General features: G+C 47.6%; 1 protein-coding gene across 1 annotated transcript in view; it reads right to left on the bottom strand.

The window, feature by feature from the left end:
- Positions 1 to 17973, bottom strand: part of TOMM70 (translocase of outer mitochondrial membrane 70) — a 561013-nt gene that overhangs the window by 371495 nt on the left and 171545 nt on the right. Inside the window, exon 6 of the mRNA XM_069639990.1 lies at positions 1709 to 1916. Coding sequence (XP_069496091.1) covers positions 1709 to 1916 — 208 coding nt within the window. The remainder of the gene's footprint in view (positions 1 to 1708; positions 1917 to 17973) is intronic.

Raw genomic sequence — 17973 nt, 5'->3', positions numbered from 1 at the left:
CAGCTAAATCACAACATTTTCATAACCAACTGTTGCATAATATTTTCATGGCAACGGAGGAAATCAAAAATAACATGTGTTTTCACAGTAACAAGGATATGTCTGCAAAGAAGGAAGATCACAAAGGTAACATTTTCAATCACTGTATACTAGCAAGTTCGCACATTACAGTTTTTTGTAGGTTTCTTCGAGGGTCTAACTCCAGGCACAATATTTACCAGACCACTTGGGATTAATGAGTACAATCAAATTAATTGCATCTCTAACAAATTAGGATTTCCAAAAGACATAGGTTATTTCATGTGTTCTGAATTGCAGGACGTGCAGAGTGTCCCTTGAAAATGAAGCAATGTTGAAGGAAAGAAAAGGATCAAGTCCTGCAGAAAACAAGCCCAATCGATTACGGTTGAAACTAGACTTGGGGAGATCAGGAGACTTCCCTTCATGAGCTCTCCATAGAAGACACACATGTATATATTGTCTCTTCTAGTAGACTTACCGACTAATTGCCAATTTGCTTTGATTAATTGATTATCACGTCAGATTACATAACATTAGAACCCGGCGAGGGTCAAACAGAATGCAACACACCGGAATCCCTTGCACGCACGTATGTGCCTTTTTGTTCCTGGCAGGGGGTGTGGCGGCCCTTTAGCCAATGAGGAGGCTCGAAACGGGGCCATCCCCGCTCCGGGTCTCCCCATGGCTGAAGGCTGCCTTAGTGCCCCGCCGAGGACTCTGGTATGTTTTTTTTCCTCCACCTCCTCCCCTGCAAACTATCCCCTCCCTGACCTCCCAAACCCACGTACCTTATTTTTTCTTCTTTTCTCGGTAGCAAACGCGCTGGGAACACTTCTGTTCCCAGCGTCTCCGCTCCCGATGGCCGCCATGGAAAGGGAAAACTGACTACGTTTTCCCTTTACCGGCGGCCATTTTATTTGACTTTTTCTGTTTCGAAACGCAGCAGCGTTTCGGAAAAGAAAAAAATGCTATTGGTACCCCGGTCTAACGGGCCGGGGTACTAATGGCTATAAGGCCCGAAACAGCAGGCCAATACCGCCCCAGGTAATGCCCCCGGGGCCTCTTTAAGGCCTTCACTGCGCTCGAGCCTGTAACTACGGGCCCCAGGGGCATTACCTGGGGCGGTACTGGCCCGCTGTCTCGGGGCTTATTGCCATTCATTTTGGGTTTGTTTCGAGTTCAAATTACAAGTCGTTGTATTATGGGATTCAATGGTTTGCACTCATTTTGTTTATTGTATTGCAAATTGAAAACAATATTTTTCAAAATGTGTTCATGTGTCCTCTTGTATTTATGTATTGAGCATCTGTTTCATACGTGGTGATTTGTATGTTAATAGGGATTCGGGTTTTCACACAAAAATCCTTGTTGGATAAAAATGTAGTGTTAAATATAAGCTCTTTGCGCAATTTATTTGAACCTTAAACACATATTGGAATTGGTTCATGATTTTTTGGTATGTGACACTGTACTTTTCTTTTAAATCACAGAGAAAGGGTTGTCAAGCATTTGCCACGCACATTCAAAAGCAAAGCAATAATATTTTACTCCAAAACAAGAAACCAGTTAGATCAACACAACCACAACTCACTTACATGAAGAAAAGGCTGTAAAAGCAAGGTCGTAAAAGAAGACTACCAATGGCATTTATGTTCAAAACAAAAGTGTACATACTCCCATGTCCTACCTTTACATTGGCACCCTCCATGCTGACCACTTGATCTAGGTCTGGCTTAGCAGCAGCAGCATTGCCAATCAGCAGGTAAAAAGTGGCTCGCAATAACAATGCCTCTGCCATGTATTTGCCTTGAGCTTCTATTTCTTTAGTGCATTCACTAATTATTTTGTCATAGTTTTCTTCTTCCATGTACTGTTTGGCCTTTAAGTACCCAGATCTAAGATCAAATGGAAAAAATATATCAGCGTCTTTTCCAAATAACAGTATAAAACTGAAAACAACTTTGTCCATTATTTGGACTTTTACATCCTTCCAAATAAAAGACTGGAGAAGAAAATTATTATCTGTATCATGTTTTGAAGCTTAAATCGACTCTTAACGTTACAGGAGGGAGTTATTTTGAAAAATTCTAAAGACCAGCAGACTCCCTCCAAACTATGTATTCCAAATTCTAGTTCTGCATGTTAGGTACATTTAGAAGTCTAATTATGGTTAGACACTACAAGACTTATCCCTTTGTTTCACGGCCCCAACTTCGGATATAAGCCTGTACAACCGAAGGTCGGTAGAATTACGCATCAGACAGACTTTTCTTAGGAGGAGGAATGCGAGTTGTAAATCAGTACAAAGAAATCAGAACATACAGACCCACAGAACCACTTACACAAGTTGAGATATATCAAAAAATAGTTATTTCATATATACACACAAGGCAATAGATCTAAATAGAATTGTAGTATAAACTGGCAACATTAAAGACTTCGGCACCAAGAGTCAGATACAGATAACAGGTTCAAATTCTCTAAACAAAGATTTATTTAACAAAAGGCATTGTGGAGTAATGCCTAACTTGCTCTAGGCCAAGGTGGGATTTCCCTACCTAAAGAAAACCAAGGATAATCTACGTAATGAAATTCGAAGTAAAACCTCGGTCTGTGTCCAAAACCTATACTTGCCCTCACAACTAACGGCATACAATATGTACGAATGTCAGCATCAAAATTAAATAGTTTTCAAAGTAAAGTTCAGAGCTTCTTCTAGCTCTTTGGCTTGTGATCAGCTTCCCTTCCCCAAGTTCAAAGTAGTTCATGAAGTACAGAGGTTCCTTTCCCCAAGAGTTCAAATCTTCCAGCTTTCAAAACAGCACTTGACTTCAATATCACAACAAGGTCTTTGCACAACACAAGCTTCTTTATAGGTGTTTTCAATGGCTTTTCCATTCCGGTTCACCGCTCTAGGCGCAGTTGTCGGACCACACGGTCCAGCCATTACAAGTCACGCAACCGGTTCCCTTTCCTGACAGCATCTCCTTTAACACCAGTCCCCTGCTTCTCCTCGGCAGTGAGGTTTGCCTCAGTCACATGTGTCACACTTTCCCCAACACTGTATGGTGGCTTGTTTAACCACCCTGCGCTTGTTCCACCTTACGTTTCCTTGGCTCTTGCCAATGCTGGTTTCCTTACAGTTCTTTGGTCACAGCCAAGAAAGTGCAATGTTGGATTTCTCATATTCTGCTTACAACTTTGTGCTTGCTTTGCTAGCACTGGTTTCAGTTAATGCAGATCATTATTTCAATGCAGTTAAAAACTTTAAATAAGGTTCACAATATTCCTTTCACTCCTCTCAAGATGTCAGTGTTCCCAACTTGCTTTCATTTCGTCTGCTATTCAAAAAGCCTTCCTTTCATTTTGTTCGGTATTCAAAATGCCTTTCATCTAATTCAATTTGCATTCATTTCTTTCGGTATTAAAAATGAGTTGCTCCGCTTTATTTCTATGACCGCCTGCCAGCCCGGTGCTCCCCCTCTCTGGTCGGTCTTACAGCTACTTGCGAGGTCTTCCACCACCACCACGGATGTTGGTCTCTCCATCCGGTCATTCACGTCTTCTCCAGACAGTCTTCTTGTGGCTCGTGCACACCAAGTGCTTCCTCAGCAAAGCAGGACTTACACGACCGTTTCCCTTGGTCCCGCGTTCTCACAGCTGCCTCATTTGTTTCAGGCTTCCAGCTTTTAAAGCTCCCGCCACCATTTAGATTACAAAAAGAATTAGACCGCTCACCAGCAAAGCAGTCGTCCAGCTTTTCTCTTGTTGTCCTCCTCCTTGTCCCAGTACTTGACTAGGGTTGATAGGTGTTCAATTTCAAAAAATGGGGATGTGTTGGTTTAGTTGTCTTCTTTGTCACAGTACCAAACTGATGCAATTTGGGGAATACTTTAGGAGAATAACAGGGAAAAGGCTGACAAAAGCCTGTGAAGGCTTGAGGGATGGAGGGTTTGTGGTAAAAGGGAAATAGTGGGTACCATGTCTCACCTAAGGACATCCTCTTCCCCACTCCCCAAGTCTCCTCCACCCAGGTGATTCTCCCTCGCATATCCACCTACAGGGACAGGACCCAAAAGCAATAGCCTTTCCCTGGCCACCTGAGAAGAGGATACAAGGGGAAAGAAGTGAGGAGGCCCTCCAGTTGCCCACAACACACACTAAGATAATAGGAAGAAAATAAAGCAGGAGAGTAAATTACATTAGTCTCTTGCAACCAGGCATGAAGGACTTCAATAGGTAAGAAGCACTTTGTGGAACACGCTACAATACTTGGTTGTTAAGTAGTTAAAAATATAAGGAAGCCAACATTAGCAGGTAAATACCATAGTAAAAATTCTTATTAGCAGGCTGTAAGGCTTAAGCAGTCTTTTCCCAACTAGAAGAGAGTTCCTCAGTTCAGGTTTTGGAGGGAAACCAGCAATGGCAAAGTCAATAGGAATGGAAGGTTTGCAGTTTGTGAACAAGGAACGCCTAAGTAAATGGGTATGCAGCCTTTCTGATGAAAATCTTCTCTGTACAGGTAAGTATCAAGTTAGTTTGATTCAAAAAGGGCCCAGGGACATCAGAGAAGTATCCCTGTAGGTGCTCATTAGGCTTGGGCGACAATATTTGGGTGAACACTCATACAAACAGCACTCCAAGAATAAAGGAGCGACAACTTGCTCAAGGTAAGTTTACCAAGAGCCCCACAGTACCTGGAGAGTGGTGAAGATGATGCAGCTGGATGCCTTCACAAAGCACGGATGTAGACCCCAGCCTCCTATTTCTAGGTCGTGGGCATGAAAGGAGGGACTCTGCAGTAGTCGAGAGAGGGACTCGCCAGCAACAGATTCTTCTTGCTCCCATGTCCGTCTGCGGGTTTGGCGCCTTTTTATCAGCACCAGGAGTGAAGGTTCACGCTGGTTGGATTCCTCTGGTTTACTCGGTCCTGCACTCTGGTGAGGGGACTCTAGAGGATTCTTTCTTCTGGAGTTCCACACGGATACCACCGAAGATCCAGCGACATGCGAGCGCAGCAAGATGTTGCACTCAATGGTCGGGGTAGCCCAGGTATTGGATTCTGCAGCCCAGGAAGGCCCCAGGACGTCCGATGACCGCTCAAATCGAAGGTTGTCTTTAGGGTGGTTAAGCCTGCCAGCAAAAAGGGGGAAGTCCGCCCTGGCGGAGCATCCCAATCAATTCAAAAATGAGGTCAGGACAGCAGTGGTGCTTCTACATGTTGTGAAAAACCTAAGCCCTCCCCACCCCCATCTATTCCTTGGGGAACCTCTTCTCAGGTGGCAAGGGGACAGCCACCACTGTTGGATCCAGACCGTGGGGGTGGATAAGGAAGGGAGGATCATCTGGGTGGAGAGTCCTCAGGGATTGGGAGGAGCCCAAAGGCGAGACATAGTATCACCCTTTTTCCAACACCCTCTTCCCCCTACCTGACATTCACCCGCCTTCATGGGCTACTATGAATCCTGTCCCGCTACCCCCTTCACAATTCCAACATGTAGCGAGATAAAAAGGAGGCTTACAAGAACAAGGGAATTAAACATTGCCCCATTATTTACAGCAATAGGATTGTCCCCCATTTTCTGACAGTAAGTTACCCAAATTACTCACAATCTCAAGGGAACACTAGAATTCCCAGAATTATCTTTCAACGCAGTTACCCGTGGGAAAAATAAGGGCAACCGACTTTAGAGCACAGCAATGTCCCAGAGCTAGCCAACTACTCACACCTGACTCCAATTGACTTTACGCACACTGAGCGAGCTGGGGATGCTGGAAGGACCGTGAAGAAAAGGACGAGGAAACAGCAGCTGGCAGAACCCTGCAGAGCCTGGAGGACGACGGACTGCCAAGACACTGAGCCTTGAGGTAAAAGGGAGGCTGTAGTGTGGCGAAGGAGCCGGGTCTGCAAGGGGACAAACTAGGGACAGCTGGCAGCGTCCAAGCCAGTGCTTGTCCCGTGGGTGAGCTACTGAAGCCCAGGTGTCCGAGTGGCAGGTGGCGAGACCCGGACCTCAGTTTCATCCCATTGAAGAAACGTATGCTCCCAAGATCGCCAAAACGCTGCCCCGGGGAGCTAGCTAAGTGGGAGTGTTACAGAGAATTCTCAGAAATGTGCCAATTCCTCTCTGCCTTAGAGACCCCCAGCACTTTTGCTGGGCTCTAGGACTTTTTAATTTTAAACCTGGAGGGAGCGAGACCTTTTGCCCACTCGCTCATGTATTTTTCTGTGATTTAAACTCGGTTTCTTTTTGGCGTCTGACAAACCCCATAGGCATCATTTTGCATTGTGTCACACAGCACCTTCAGTGCAGTGACCCAAAGAAGTCTTTCAGATTTTCCAAGGTATACATACCTTACTCTTGGATAAACTACAGTTTTCAAGAGCAGTAAAGTGAAACTGACTACTTACATTTGTAACGTTCTAGACCCAGCACACACCATCTTACAATAGGGTGCTGGTGGGGTTACATAGTATCCCCTTTGTCTAGTTTCTCATGCAACATTTTTATGTTACCCTTCTCGCAATTAATGGCTGGTGGCAGAGTTTCTTTTTACTACCATTACGTGTTTTTACCGCGGGTTGTGTTCGCAGCTGCAGTGAAGCACCCATGGGTGCCATTTTCGTCAAAATAGCCTTTTTTCGCCATTTCTTGTTTAGGTCTTTCTTGAGATTTACTCTGCGCGCCAAACCAGGTTTGGTCACTTTGTTCATTTTATCTTTGCCAGGCTTCACTGGTCACTTTGTTCATTTTGTCTTTGGTGGGCTTCACGAGTGAAACCCACCTCTGGCTCCACGGTGTCTGGCAGGGGCAGGAAGTGAGGGAGGTACCCGAAACTCCCTGTGCTTAGTCTCATAGGATACCGGAATGCACCCTTAGGTGATTGGACGGCTGGATGTCCGGCAAGGACCGCCACCCTGCTGGGTGACTGACAGGTAGGCTGGAATGAATGGGAGAAACCTGCATAAAAGACAAGGCTTTTTGGCTTGGAAGGCAGAGTCGGCCACTGGACGAAGGAATCCAAAGAAGAACTTGAAGAGACACCTGATACAACTCCTGGACCATTGGTTTGCCCGGTGAAGCCCTGCTGATGTGCTGAAGCTCCGAATTCGTCGCTACTAGAGAAGCTACTAGACGACTTCTCCCCTTGAGTTGGTGGGACCAATCAACTCCAAAGTAAGCCGCCTGGACATCCTCTCGAAGCTTTTTGAATTTCCACTGCAGTTGCATAGACGAATAGCGAGGGAGAGGCTATTCGGCCTCTATCTGGAACCCCAGATCAGCCCCGGTCCCAGTCAGCCATCTTCAGATTTTGAACTGTAGGAACTACAGTATGATGGGTGATGAGCGTAGGAGCAGCCTCTCAGGGGAGGCGGGTGGGCGCATGTGAATCTATGACAGATACCAATGCTGGAGAAGAACAAGTTACTTCTTACCTTGTAACGTTCTTTCGAGGGATGTTCCTCCGACGTATTCCTTATCATAGATATCTCTTTCCAGCTTTGCTGGCCTCAAAAAAAATTTTTCTCTAGAGGGCGCTGCGCATCGACGTCCGCCGAGTCGATGTCCCTCGACAGCCGCCGTATCGACGTCGACGTCATCCTGCCTATAAAGGCCGCGCGCAGCGTCCGTTGCTCAGTTCCATTTTGTAGCCCACAATAATTCTTTCTAGACTAGACTAATCACCCTGAAGGAGCGTAAACTGCAACAACAAGGGAAGTAGTACTGCGGGGATGGATGGGAGGGTCGATAAGTAATACGTCGGAGGAACATCCCATCGAAAGAACGTTACAAGGTAAGAAGTAACTTGTTCTTCGAAGGGATTGTGCCCTCCGACGTATTCCTTATCTTAGATAGGCTCCCATAGCAGTATTCTGTTATTGGAGGTGGGAGTACTGACTTCATGCTTCCTCTTATTGATGAATAGAGTGCAATACTGCCCTTCCAAACCTAGTCTCTTGACTGGAGGAGGAATCCAAGTTGTAAAACCATGTAAAGGTATGGACGGACGACCATGTGGCAGCCGCACATATGTCTCTAACCGGCACTCCTCTTTTGAGGGCCGATGAAGCTGCGATACCTCTGGTCGAATGAGCCCTAAGATTTTGAGGGGGCTCTTTTCCTGCCAGTTTATAACATTCCAAAATGGCTAAAATAATCCATCTGGAAATGGTCTGCTTAGTTATCGGTAACCCCAGCTTGTGACCTGCATAGCTTACAAACAGCTGGTCTGCTTGTCTTATCCTAGCCAGTCTACTAATGTAAAAACTTAAAGCCCTTCTTGGGTCCAGCCTGTGTAACCACTCGTCCTCTTTCCCCGGATGAGGAGGAGGATAGAAAGATGGAAGGGTAATCTTCTGAGTGATATGAAATTCAGAAACCACCTTTGGGAGGAAATTAGGCTTCACTTGCAGAACAATTTTGTCTTTGTGAAAGATTGTATGAGGGGGTTTACAAGAAAGAGCTTGTAACTCGCTCACCCTTCTAGCAGATGTAAGTGCTATTAATAAAACAGTCTTAAGGGTAAGAAATCTTAACGAACAAGAGTGGAGGGGTTCGAAAGGTGTGCCCATCAGGAAAGTTAGGACTAAGTTTAAATCCCATAGGGGAACCTGGAATGGTCTTGGGGGATAAACGTTAGTTAACCCCTTTAGAAACTGTATTACCAAGGGTAACTTGAAATAGGATGGTTCTTCCGCAGTGCGCTTAAAGATGGATAGAGCTGCGAGATAGCCCTTGATGGTGCCAACTTGAAGGCCTGAATTCGCTAAATAAAGTAGGAAGGACAAAACCATTGGTGTACCACATGAAAAAGGATAGATATTCTTTTCTATACACCAGCTGCAAAATCTGTTCCAACGGCAGCGGTATAAAGATTTTGTTGCTGGCCTTCTCGCCGAAAGCAACACCTCCATAACATCATCAGGGAGGTCCCAATCCTTGTACCTCAGCCTTTCAGAAGCCAAGCCTGAAGTTTGAGGGTTTTGATGTCTGGATGGAGAACCTGACCTCCCTTCTGTGAGAAAAGATTCTCTCTGAATGGAAGTCGAATTGGAGGGCAGATGGACAAGTCTAGAAGGTCCGGGTACCACGTTCTCCTGGCCCAATCCGGGGCAATTAGGATCATTGTTTTCCGGAATCTTCTCAACCTCCTGATCATTTGAGGAATGACAGGGACCGGATGGAAACGCGTACAGAAGCGGAAACTCCCAGTCCACTATGAACGCGTCACCCAGAGCTCCTCTCGTGGGAAATTCCCTTGAACAGAACAGATCGCACTTCCTGTTGACACTGGTGGTGAACAGATCCACCTGAGGGTTTCCCCAAAGGGCGAAGATCTCTTGAAGGACTTCCTGAGCTAGTTCCCACTCGTGGGAGACTGTGCTCTGCCTGCTAAGAGCGTCCGCTGTCTTCTCTCCGGCTAGGTGAACTGCCCATAGAGAGCTTCCTTCTTGGATTGCCCAAAACCAGAGCTGCATCGCCTCTCTGCACAGAGGTAGTGAACCTACGCCTCCTCTTTTGTTGAGGTAATGCATGGCCACTGTGTTGTCTGTCATTATCAGGACATTCTTTCCTTGTACAGATGGCAGAAAAGCCTTCAGCGCAAGTCTGATGGCCCCCAGCTCTAACAGGTTGATATGTAGTCTGGACTCCGATGGAGACCAACGACCGCTGATGGTCAAGTCGTTGGCGTGGGCTCCCCACCCCGTGAGTGAGGCATCCGTGACTACTGTTATCTCCGGCCAGGGTTGCCAAAACTGCTCTCCTTTCGGAATGTTCTCCTGACAGGCCCACCACTGAAGGTCTCGAGCCACCCTGTCGGGAACCTAAAGAAAATCTGTCATTCTCCCTGAGAATTGTGACCACTGAGTTCTCAGTGCCCACTGGAGGGATCTCATTCTCAGGCGAGCCTCTGGCACTAGGAAAATGCAGGATGCCATGCGGCCTAGCAACCTCAAAAAGTCGAAGGCTGGGAGACGTTGGGAATTTTGAAACTTGGTAACCATCTGTAGAATATCTTGAGCCCTCAACTCTGGTGGCGAGGCTTTTCCCAGGGAAGTGTCCAGGATCGCTCCGATGAACTGGAGTCTCTGCGATGGTATCATTTGTGACTTCTTTAAATTGAGGGAGAAGCCCAGTCTGTGAAGGGAGTGGCAAACATGATCTAGCTGGATCTGAGCTTGTTCTGAAGATACAGCTCTGATCAACCAATCGTCCAGGTAGGGGTAGACGTGAATCCCTTCCCTCCTTAGACTTGCAGCCACTACCGACATTAACTTGGCGACGACCCTCGGGGCAGAGGTCAGCCCAAATGGCAGCACTCGAAATTGATAATGAGAGTTGCCAATTGCGAACCTCAGGTATTTCCTGTGTTGGAGATGGATTGGCATATGAAATGAGCGTCCTGAAGGTCCAGAGATACCAACCAGTCCTGGAACTGAAGGGCCTGAAGGATCTGAGAAAGAGTTACCATCTTGAATGTGTCTTTCCTGAGGAATTTGTTCAATTCTCGCAAGTCCAAGATGGGTCTCAGTCCTCCGTCTTTCTTTGGAATGAGAAAGTAAGGGGAGTACCAGCCCCTGTTCCTCTCCGCTACAGGTACCGGTTCTATGGCAGCTCTCTCTTTCAGGTCTAAAATTTCCTGCAAGAGGAGCGGATCTGGAGCTTTTTGAGAGCTGATCCCCGGTGGATGACTCTGAGGTATGCGTAGGAGAGGCAGGCAGTAACCTTGTGCAACTGTCTCCAATGCCCAAGCATCTGACGTGATAGCCTGCCATTCCGCCAGATGTTGAGTTAACCTGCCTCCTACAGGTGTCTTGTGAGGGAAGTCCTCAGAGTGGTTTTGGGGCGGCTGATGCAGATGCCGATGGTAAAGAGGCACCTGCTGTTGCTGCAGCTTTTGAATATCTACCCAGTCCACCTCGGGTAGTTCTTCTTTGTCCCCTTTGAGCCAGACGTCCTCTACCTCTTCCGAATGCGGAGTAGAAGCGAAAGGACTTGCCTCTCGCAGAGGTTCCTGTGGGACGAAAAGGGGTCTGACGGATTGCAGCGCCTAGGGATTTTACTGCTGCCTTTGATGTTTGCAGTTTTTCTAAACTGTCATCCGCCTTTTTCCCAAACAAAGAAGAGCCATCAAATGGCATGTTCAAGAGCCTGGCTTGCACATCTGGGGCAAAACCAGACTTTCTCACCAAGGAAATCTCCTGGTTGGTGTACTTGCTGCCATTGCTCTGCTGATACGGTCAGCCGAATCAATGCCCGTCTGGAGGGATTTGCACATAGCGTCTTTACCGTCCTGTATGATATTTAGGAACGCCTCCCTTTCTTCTCCCTCCGGGATGCAGTCAGCCGCTGTAGAAGCACACTCCCAAAGTGTATGGCTAAATCTAGCAAGGGTGCAAGTAGCATTAATAGATTTTAACGCCATGCTACATGCCGAAAAGACTTTCTTAGCCATAGCATCATATTTTTTATCGTCCCTGTCCTGTGGGACGGTAGGGTAAGCAGTCTTGATGTCAGTAGAAGATGCTGCCTGTACCACCAGACTTTCTAGGGATGGGTGTTTGGACAAAAACTCTGGGTCTGCAGAAGATACCCTGTATTTAGTAGACCGTTTTTTATTTACTGCCGGGAAGACATCTGGGGTTTCCCAGTTTGTCATGATTTTCCTTTGGAGAGCTTTATGAAAAGGTACTACAGGATCCTCCTGTGGACCTTTATCAAGAATATCCGTGAGGTCATCCTGTTGGAAAGCCTGTGAAGGCGTTGACCACCCCATAAATTCTGTGATCCTGGCCATTAAGGCTCTATAAGGGGTTTCAGCATGCTCCCCCGGGTCTGGCCTAGCGAACTCCACCTCAGGGGAAGTGTCTAAACCACTTGCCTCATGTAAGGAATCATGGAGTTCCTTTAATCTGCGTTCCTCTGAGGATAACTCCTCTTGAACTGGGGCTGCAGATCCCCGCAACTCAAATGTCTCTTCTTGGTCAGATAGTTCTCCCTCTTCCATAATTGAGGACATTGTTCTCAATTGGTCTGAACTCACAAAGGGGGTGAAACCCATCTCCAAGGCAGAGGGTGCCAAACTTCTTGTAATCGGCCTCGAAAACGTCGATGTCGTCGACGCCGAAGGCTTCGAACGTGGCGTCGAAAACAAAGACGGAGGCCTCGAGGTCCTCGATAGAATTGGAATTCTGCTTGAGGATGTCAATGATCTCGACGACATCGTCATCGAAGACCTGGGAATAGCCACTGGGTGCGCCGCAACCGTGACTTTACTTGGCGTCGACGCCGGTGTTGAGGATGTCGTCGAGTCGACAGACCCGTGTGTCGAAGGTCCCTTCGACAACGGCGTCGAAGACACCGACCTCGGCGTCGACGGAACCTTCGAAGAAGGATTCGAGGTCTTGGCTTTACTCGAGGGTTCGTGACGCGCTCGAGAAGCTTCCTTCGCCGGGTACTGCGACTCGCAGCGTTTTGGACCTTCGGGACTTTCGACCAGAGCATCGCTCTCGGCAGTCTTCGAGGGGGTCGAGGCCGCTTTCTCGAAGACGCTCATCATATTTTTTCGGAATTCCTCCCATTCAGCCCGGGAACTATGTTTCGTGGGGCAAGGGATTCTCTTAGGTGAAACAGGAAGAGGAGGACGAAGAAGGGGATCTTCGACGTCTCCTCTTCGAGTGCTTCGATCTCGAGGAGTGATGGGACCCGCTTCGAGACCTGGAGCGCGAATGGTGACGAGGAGACGAATGTCTCGACTTCGTCGAGGAAGAAGAATCTTTAGAAGTCTTACCTTTTTCCAGCTTCCCCCTACGCTCCTTCAGGGCCTTAGCTGTCATGGACATACAGTCCTCGCACTCCGAACAATGGTGTTCAGCTGCCAAACACCACAGACAAACTCTGTGAGGGTCAGTCAGCGACATCTTTTTTCCACAGTCTCTGCATTTTTTAAAGCCAGACCGAGGGGTCGTCGGTTCCAACGAGGAAGCCATCGAGTATGGATCGAATATCTTGAGGAAATTGGATTAATTCTCTACGAAACTGAGCAACGAAATTCCGAGGCACTGAGTAAGCGCGGAAAAAAGGAACTGAGCAACGGACGCTGCGCGCGGCCTTTGTAGGCAGGATGACGTCGATGTCGATACGGCGGCTGTTGAGGGACATCGACTCGGCGGACGTCGACGCGCAGCGCCCTCTAGAGAAAAAATTTCCGAGGCCAGCAAAGCTGGAAAGAGATATCTAAGATAAGGAATACGTCGGAGGACACAATCCCTTCGAAATACAGTTACAGGTAAGTAATTAAGACTTCTCCAGCATTGGATCTTTCATAGATACAGATGCTTGAATAGAATACCAAGCAGTTAAAGCATGCCACCATATTATACATATGTACATGCATAAGAATAGACGCAGAAAAGTAATTTCTGACAAACCTTTACCATGCAACAACACAACGGTTAACTACTCAGGGAAAGGCGGGAAAGGACGCTGGTCCTACCTTACGCAAAGTGGTGGCGGAGCACTGCCCGTCCAACTGCAGATTCCTTGTGGACTTCTTCTGCTAGGCAGTAGTGTTTGGCGAACGTGTGCAGAGTGCTCCAGGTAGCGGCTTTGCAGATGTCCTTCAAGGGTACCCCTACATGAAACGCTACTGATGCCGCTCTCCCTCTGGTGGAGTGTGCTGAAGAGGGGGGCGCCCTTTAATTGATGACAATGGGTGATTCATAACGAGACCCATCTTGCCAGACTTTGTTTGGAGATATGTTGGTCTTTAGTGCGGCCAGCGAAGGCAATGAACAGTCTGTTAGATAAGCAGAGCTCCTTAGTTCTCTGCAGGTAGAATTTCAAAACCCTAGTCACATCTGGGGAATGTAAAGCTCTTTCCGCCTCATAGGTATGGGTCCGGAAGAAAGATGGTAGAACAATGCGCTCTGTGAGTGTCATTTCCGATAACACCTTGGGCAGAAACTTTGGGTGTGTCCTCAAAATGACGCGGTCTTGCTGAAACAAAGTAAAAGGAGGTTCTGAAGACAAGGCTTGTAATTCACTGATCCTCCTGGCCGAAGTCCTGGCTATCAAAAACGCTGTTTTCCAAGATAAGAATTTTATTTCACATCTGTGAATGGGTTTGAAAGGGGGTTCCATGAGGGCCTCAAGTACAGTGTTTAGGATCCAGGAAGGAATTGATGAGGGCGTTGGAGGGTACGTGCGCATCAACCCCTTCAGGAAGATCTTGATGGCCGGAAGAAAGTGTAATGACTGCGCTTCTGGAGTCGTCGTGTATGCCGATATGGCCGACAGGTGAACCTTGATGGAGGATAGGAAGAGACCCGTCCTAGCCAAATGTAATAAGTAAGTTAGTATCTGTTCTACCGAAGCTGTGAGTGGGTCAATCGTAGATGTTTCACACCACTTCGAGAAGCAGGTCCATTTCCGCACGTAGGTGATCCTTGTCGAGGGGGCTCAAGAGGCCCCGATTATGTCCCAGCAGCACACCGGAAGGTTCAAGTTCATGAGTTTGCACTGCTCAGGAACCAGGTCTTGGAGAGACTTGCTGGGTCGTGGTGGAGGACTTTGTGGTTCTGCTGAGTCAAGAGGTATTGATGTGCCTGGAGGCGAATTGGAGGCCACCGTGATAGATGCTGCAGAGTCGGGTACCAGATCTGTTGCGCCCAGTCCAGCGCCATTAGGATCATGAAGCAATCCTGTTCCTTCATTCTGCGCAGAACTCTGGCTTTGAGTGGAATGGGGGAAAGTCATAAAAGGAACGTCCCTGTCCAGTCCACCGAGAATGCATCTCCTGTTGACTGATGTTCCGGTACCTTGAGGCGAATGCTTGACATTTTCTGTTGACACAGGTGGCAAAGAGGTTGAGCTGTGGATGGCCCCATACGGAGCAAATCCGTTGAACTACCTTTTCGTCTAGTTCCCATTCGTGGGATGCCGCATACTCCCTGCTTAGTTTGTCTGCTAAAACATTGTCCACTCCCGGGAGATGTTCCACCCTGATCTGGACTTTGTGGTGCAAGGCCCATGACCATAGCAGTTGAGCTTCCTGTGATAAGATCTGACTTTGTGCCCCCTTGCTTGTTTGTGTACTGTATGGAGGTTGTATTGTCCGTCTGGATGGTCAAGACTTGACCCGCCACTACTGGAAGGAAAGCTTTTAGAGCCCATTGTATCGCCCCGAGCTCTAGGGCATTGATGTGGAACTGTGATTCCTGGTCTGACCAAGCCCCTTTTGTCTGGAGGTCCGCCAAGTGCGTTCCCCATCCCGAAAGGGACGCATCTGTCCTTAAGAGAAGAGTGTATGTTGGTGCCTGGAATAGCATCCCTTGGATCAGGTTGCGTGGAGTATTCCACCATAGAAGTGCCTTGTGCACTGCTGTCGGTATCTGGACTACATCTTCCCATGAACCCATGGCTTGTTTCCATTGGTGGTCCAGGGCCTCCTGGATTGGTCTCATGCGAAGTCTGCAATTTGGTATGAGAAATATACATGAGGACATCATGCCCAGGAGGGATTTGAAAGTGTACCGTGGTCGTCTCTTTCTAGGGACGATGATGTCGAGCGGAGGATGGCTGTTACTCTGTCCGCCGATGGTCTTACCCTGGGAATGGTGGTGTCGAACTCAGCCCCCAGAAAAAGAACAGTCTTGCTGGGTACTGGGCATGATTTTATGTTTAACAAAAAACCTAGCCCTTTTAGGAGTTTTATCGTTTTCTACACTGCCAATTGAGCTGGACTGTAGGAGTTTGCCCTTATCAACCAGTCGTCCAAATATGGAAAGACCTCAGTTCCCAACCTTCTGAGGTTTGCCGCTACGGACGCCAGACATTTGGTTAATACCCTTGGTGCCGATTTTAGCCCGGACGGGAGTACACAAAATTGGAAATGCAGGTCTCCTATCGCGAACCTGAGGAACTGTCTGTGGCCAGGATGAATTGGAATGTGGAAATATGCATCTCCAGAGTGGCTAGATAGTCGTTTCTGTTCAGCCACGGTAAGACGCCTTGCAGGGATATCATTTTGAATTTGATGCGTTTGATGTATTTGTTGAGTGCCCTCAAGTCCAATATGGTCCTCCATTGACCGTTTTTCTTTTTGATTAGAAAGAAGCGGGAATAGAAACCTTTTCCTTTCTGGGAATAAGGAACTGGCTCTATAGCTGCTTTGTGCAGTAATGTTTTTACATCTGCCATGACGTTCCGCAGCATGTAAACTTTGCGAGGGGTGGGGGTAAGGGATGGAGGATGGTCTAGGAATTCTATGGTGTGACCCTTGCAGACCACCTGTAATACCCACTTGTCCGATTTTATCGAATTCCAGCGTTGAAAAAAATTGGCTTCCCCCCCCCCCACAGGTGTTCGATATAGAGGGGGAAGAATCGGATAGTCAATTTTGTTTGTTCTGGGCTTTACCTTGGGAAGAGCCACGCTTTCCTCTCTAGGAATACCTGTTGGCGGATTGAAATCTGTTGCCTTGGAATGTGTTACCTTGCGACTTTTGACCATAGGAGGAACGTGAAAATCCTCCGTCTTGACGCTGAACTTCGAAAGGGCCGAAAAGACCTGTGGTCTATATATATTCATCCTTCCAAGGAATTGACGGCTCGAGCTTCATCAGTGTCAGTTTTAATTCCTTTTAGGTGGTCAACTACTTTTTTGCCAAATAAGTCTTGCCCATCGAAGGGCATGTCCAAAATTTGTGCACGCACCTTAGGCCTGAAATTCGTGGCCTTCATCCATGCCCGTCTCCTTAGCACCGTGCCGTGGGCCGTTTGTCTGAAACCTGACTCCGACACACCGACAGCAGCGTCGATCATGTGGTCTGAAGTAGCTTCTCCGTCTGCAATGATGGACCTGGCTTCTTCTTGTAAATCTGCTGTCAGATCTTTGGTCAGCTTGGACATGCGAAAGCCAAAGTTAGCAGTCAAACCTGGCTGTCATGGCTAATGCGTTGCCTGCTCTAATCGTGAGAGATGCTGAGGAAGCCCTTTCTACCCATGGCTTCCAGCTTACAACCTTCCTTGTCTGGTGGTGCTGACATTGGTGATGATGGGTTGGCTAACTTCTTTCTGGCCGCTACTGTGATGACCGAGTCTGGCTTAGTATGACCCCTTAAACAAAGCGGTGCCAATTCAGGTGCCTTGTACTTCTTTTCAGGTCTTAACACTAACGCAGGTGTGGATAAAGGTGTGGCTAGTATCTTTGACCCAGACTCCCATATAGTGAGAAGAGGAATGGTGGTAACCATTCTTCTGCGTTTTTCTCTGTGCTCGTAAAGCACCGACTTATTCTCTTCCGAGGACACTTGTCCGCAGCTTTACCAATTATGGTATGAAACGATACCAAATAGTCCGGGGTGACGAATCACCTGGGGAGTCTTTGTTCCTGGGTTTCTCAACTATATAATCATCCCATTCACTGGGAGCATCAGGTTCCTGCGTAATCTCCCCTTCCTCAGGATCTGAAAAATCCCTGAAAGGGTCCCTCTTGCCAATCAGATACTGACACAGATGAAGGTACCGTAGTTGGATATCAAACTGGCGATCGAGGTCTATGAGGTGATGCTGGAGAGGGGACTCTTATCGGTGAAGCACTGAGTGTTCTGCTCCTGGATATACGTGGAGGCTCAGGTGATCATGCTCTTTTCAGCGGTCTACTCCTGGAAGGGGAGTGTCTGAGCGTGCTATGCCGAGGTGAAGCATCCCTCAGGGGGGGTTCTTGCCTCCTTAGTTACAGAAGACCTATTCATTTGCTCTTGGCGCCTGTTAAATTCCTTGATGATTCTTTGCATCGATGCCATGAGCACCGGGTCATAAGGATCAGCCATTTCCTCTGAATCTGGTTGCCAAGGAGGGCTGTTTTCCTTAGGAATGAGGAAAGGTTGCTCACCAAGCATTTACATGTCTGAGAACTCCTCCTGAAGAATGACTTCCAGGAGTTC

Source organism: Ambystoma mexicanum, chromosome 7q (assembly GCF_040938575.1).
Source record: "Ambystoma mexicanum isolate Mex_15411 chromosome 7q, UKY_AmexF1_1, whole genome shotgun sequence".
Classification (NCBI taxonomy): domain Eukaryota; kingdom Metazoa; phylum Chordata; class Amphibia; order Caudata; family Ambystomatidae; genus Ambystoma; species Ambystoma mexicanum.
The sequence above is the reverse complement of the archived record's forward strand: the minus strand, read 5'-3'. Positions and strand labels throughout refer to the sequence as shown.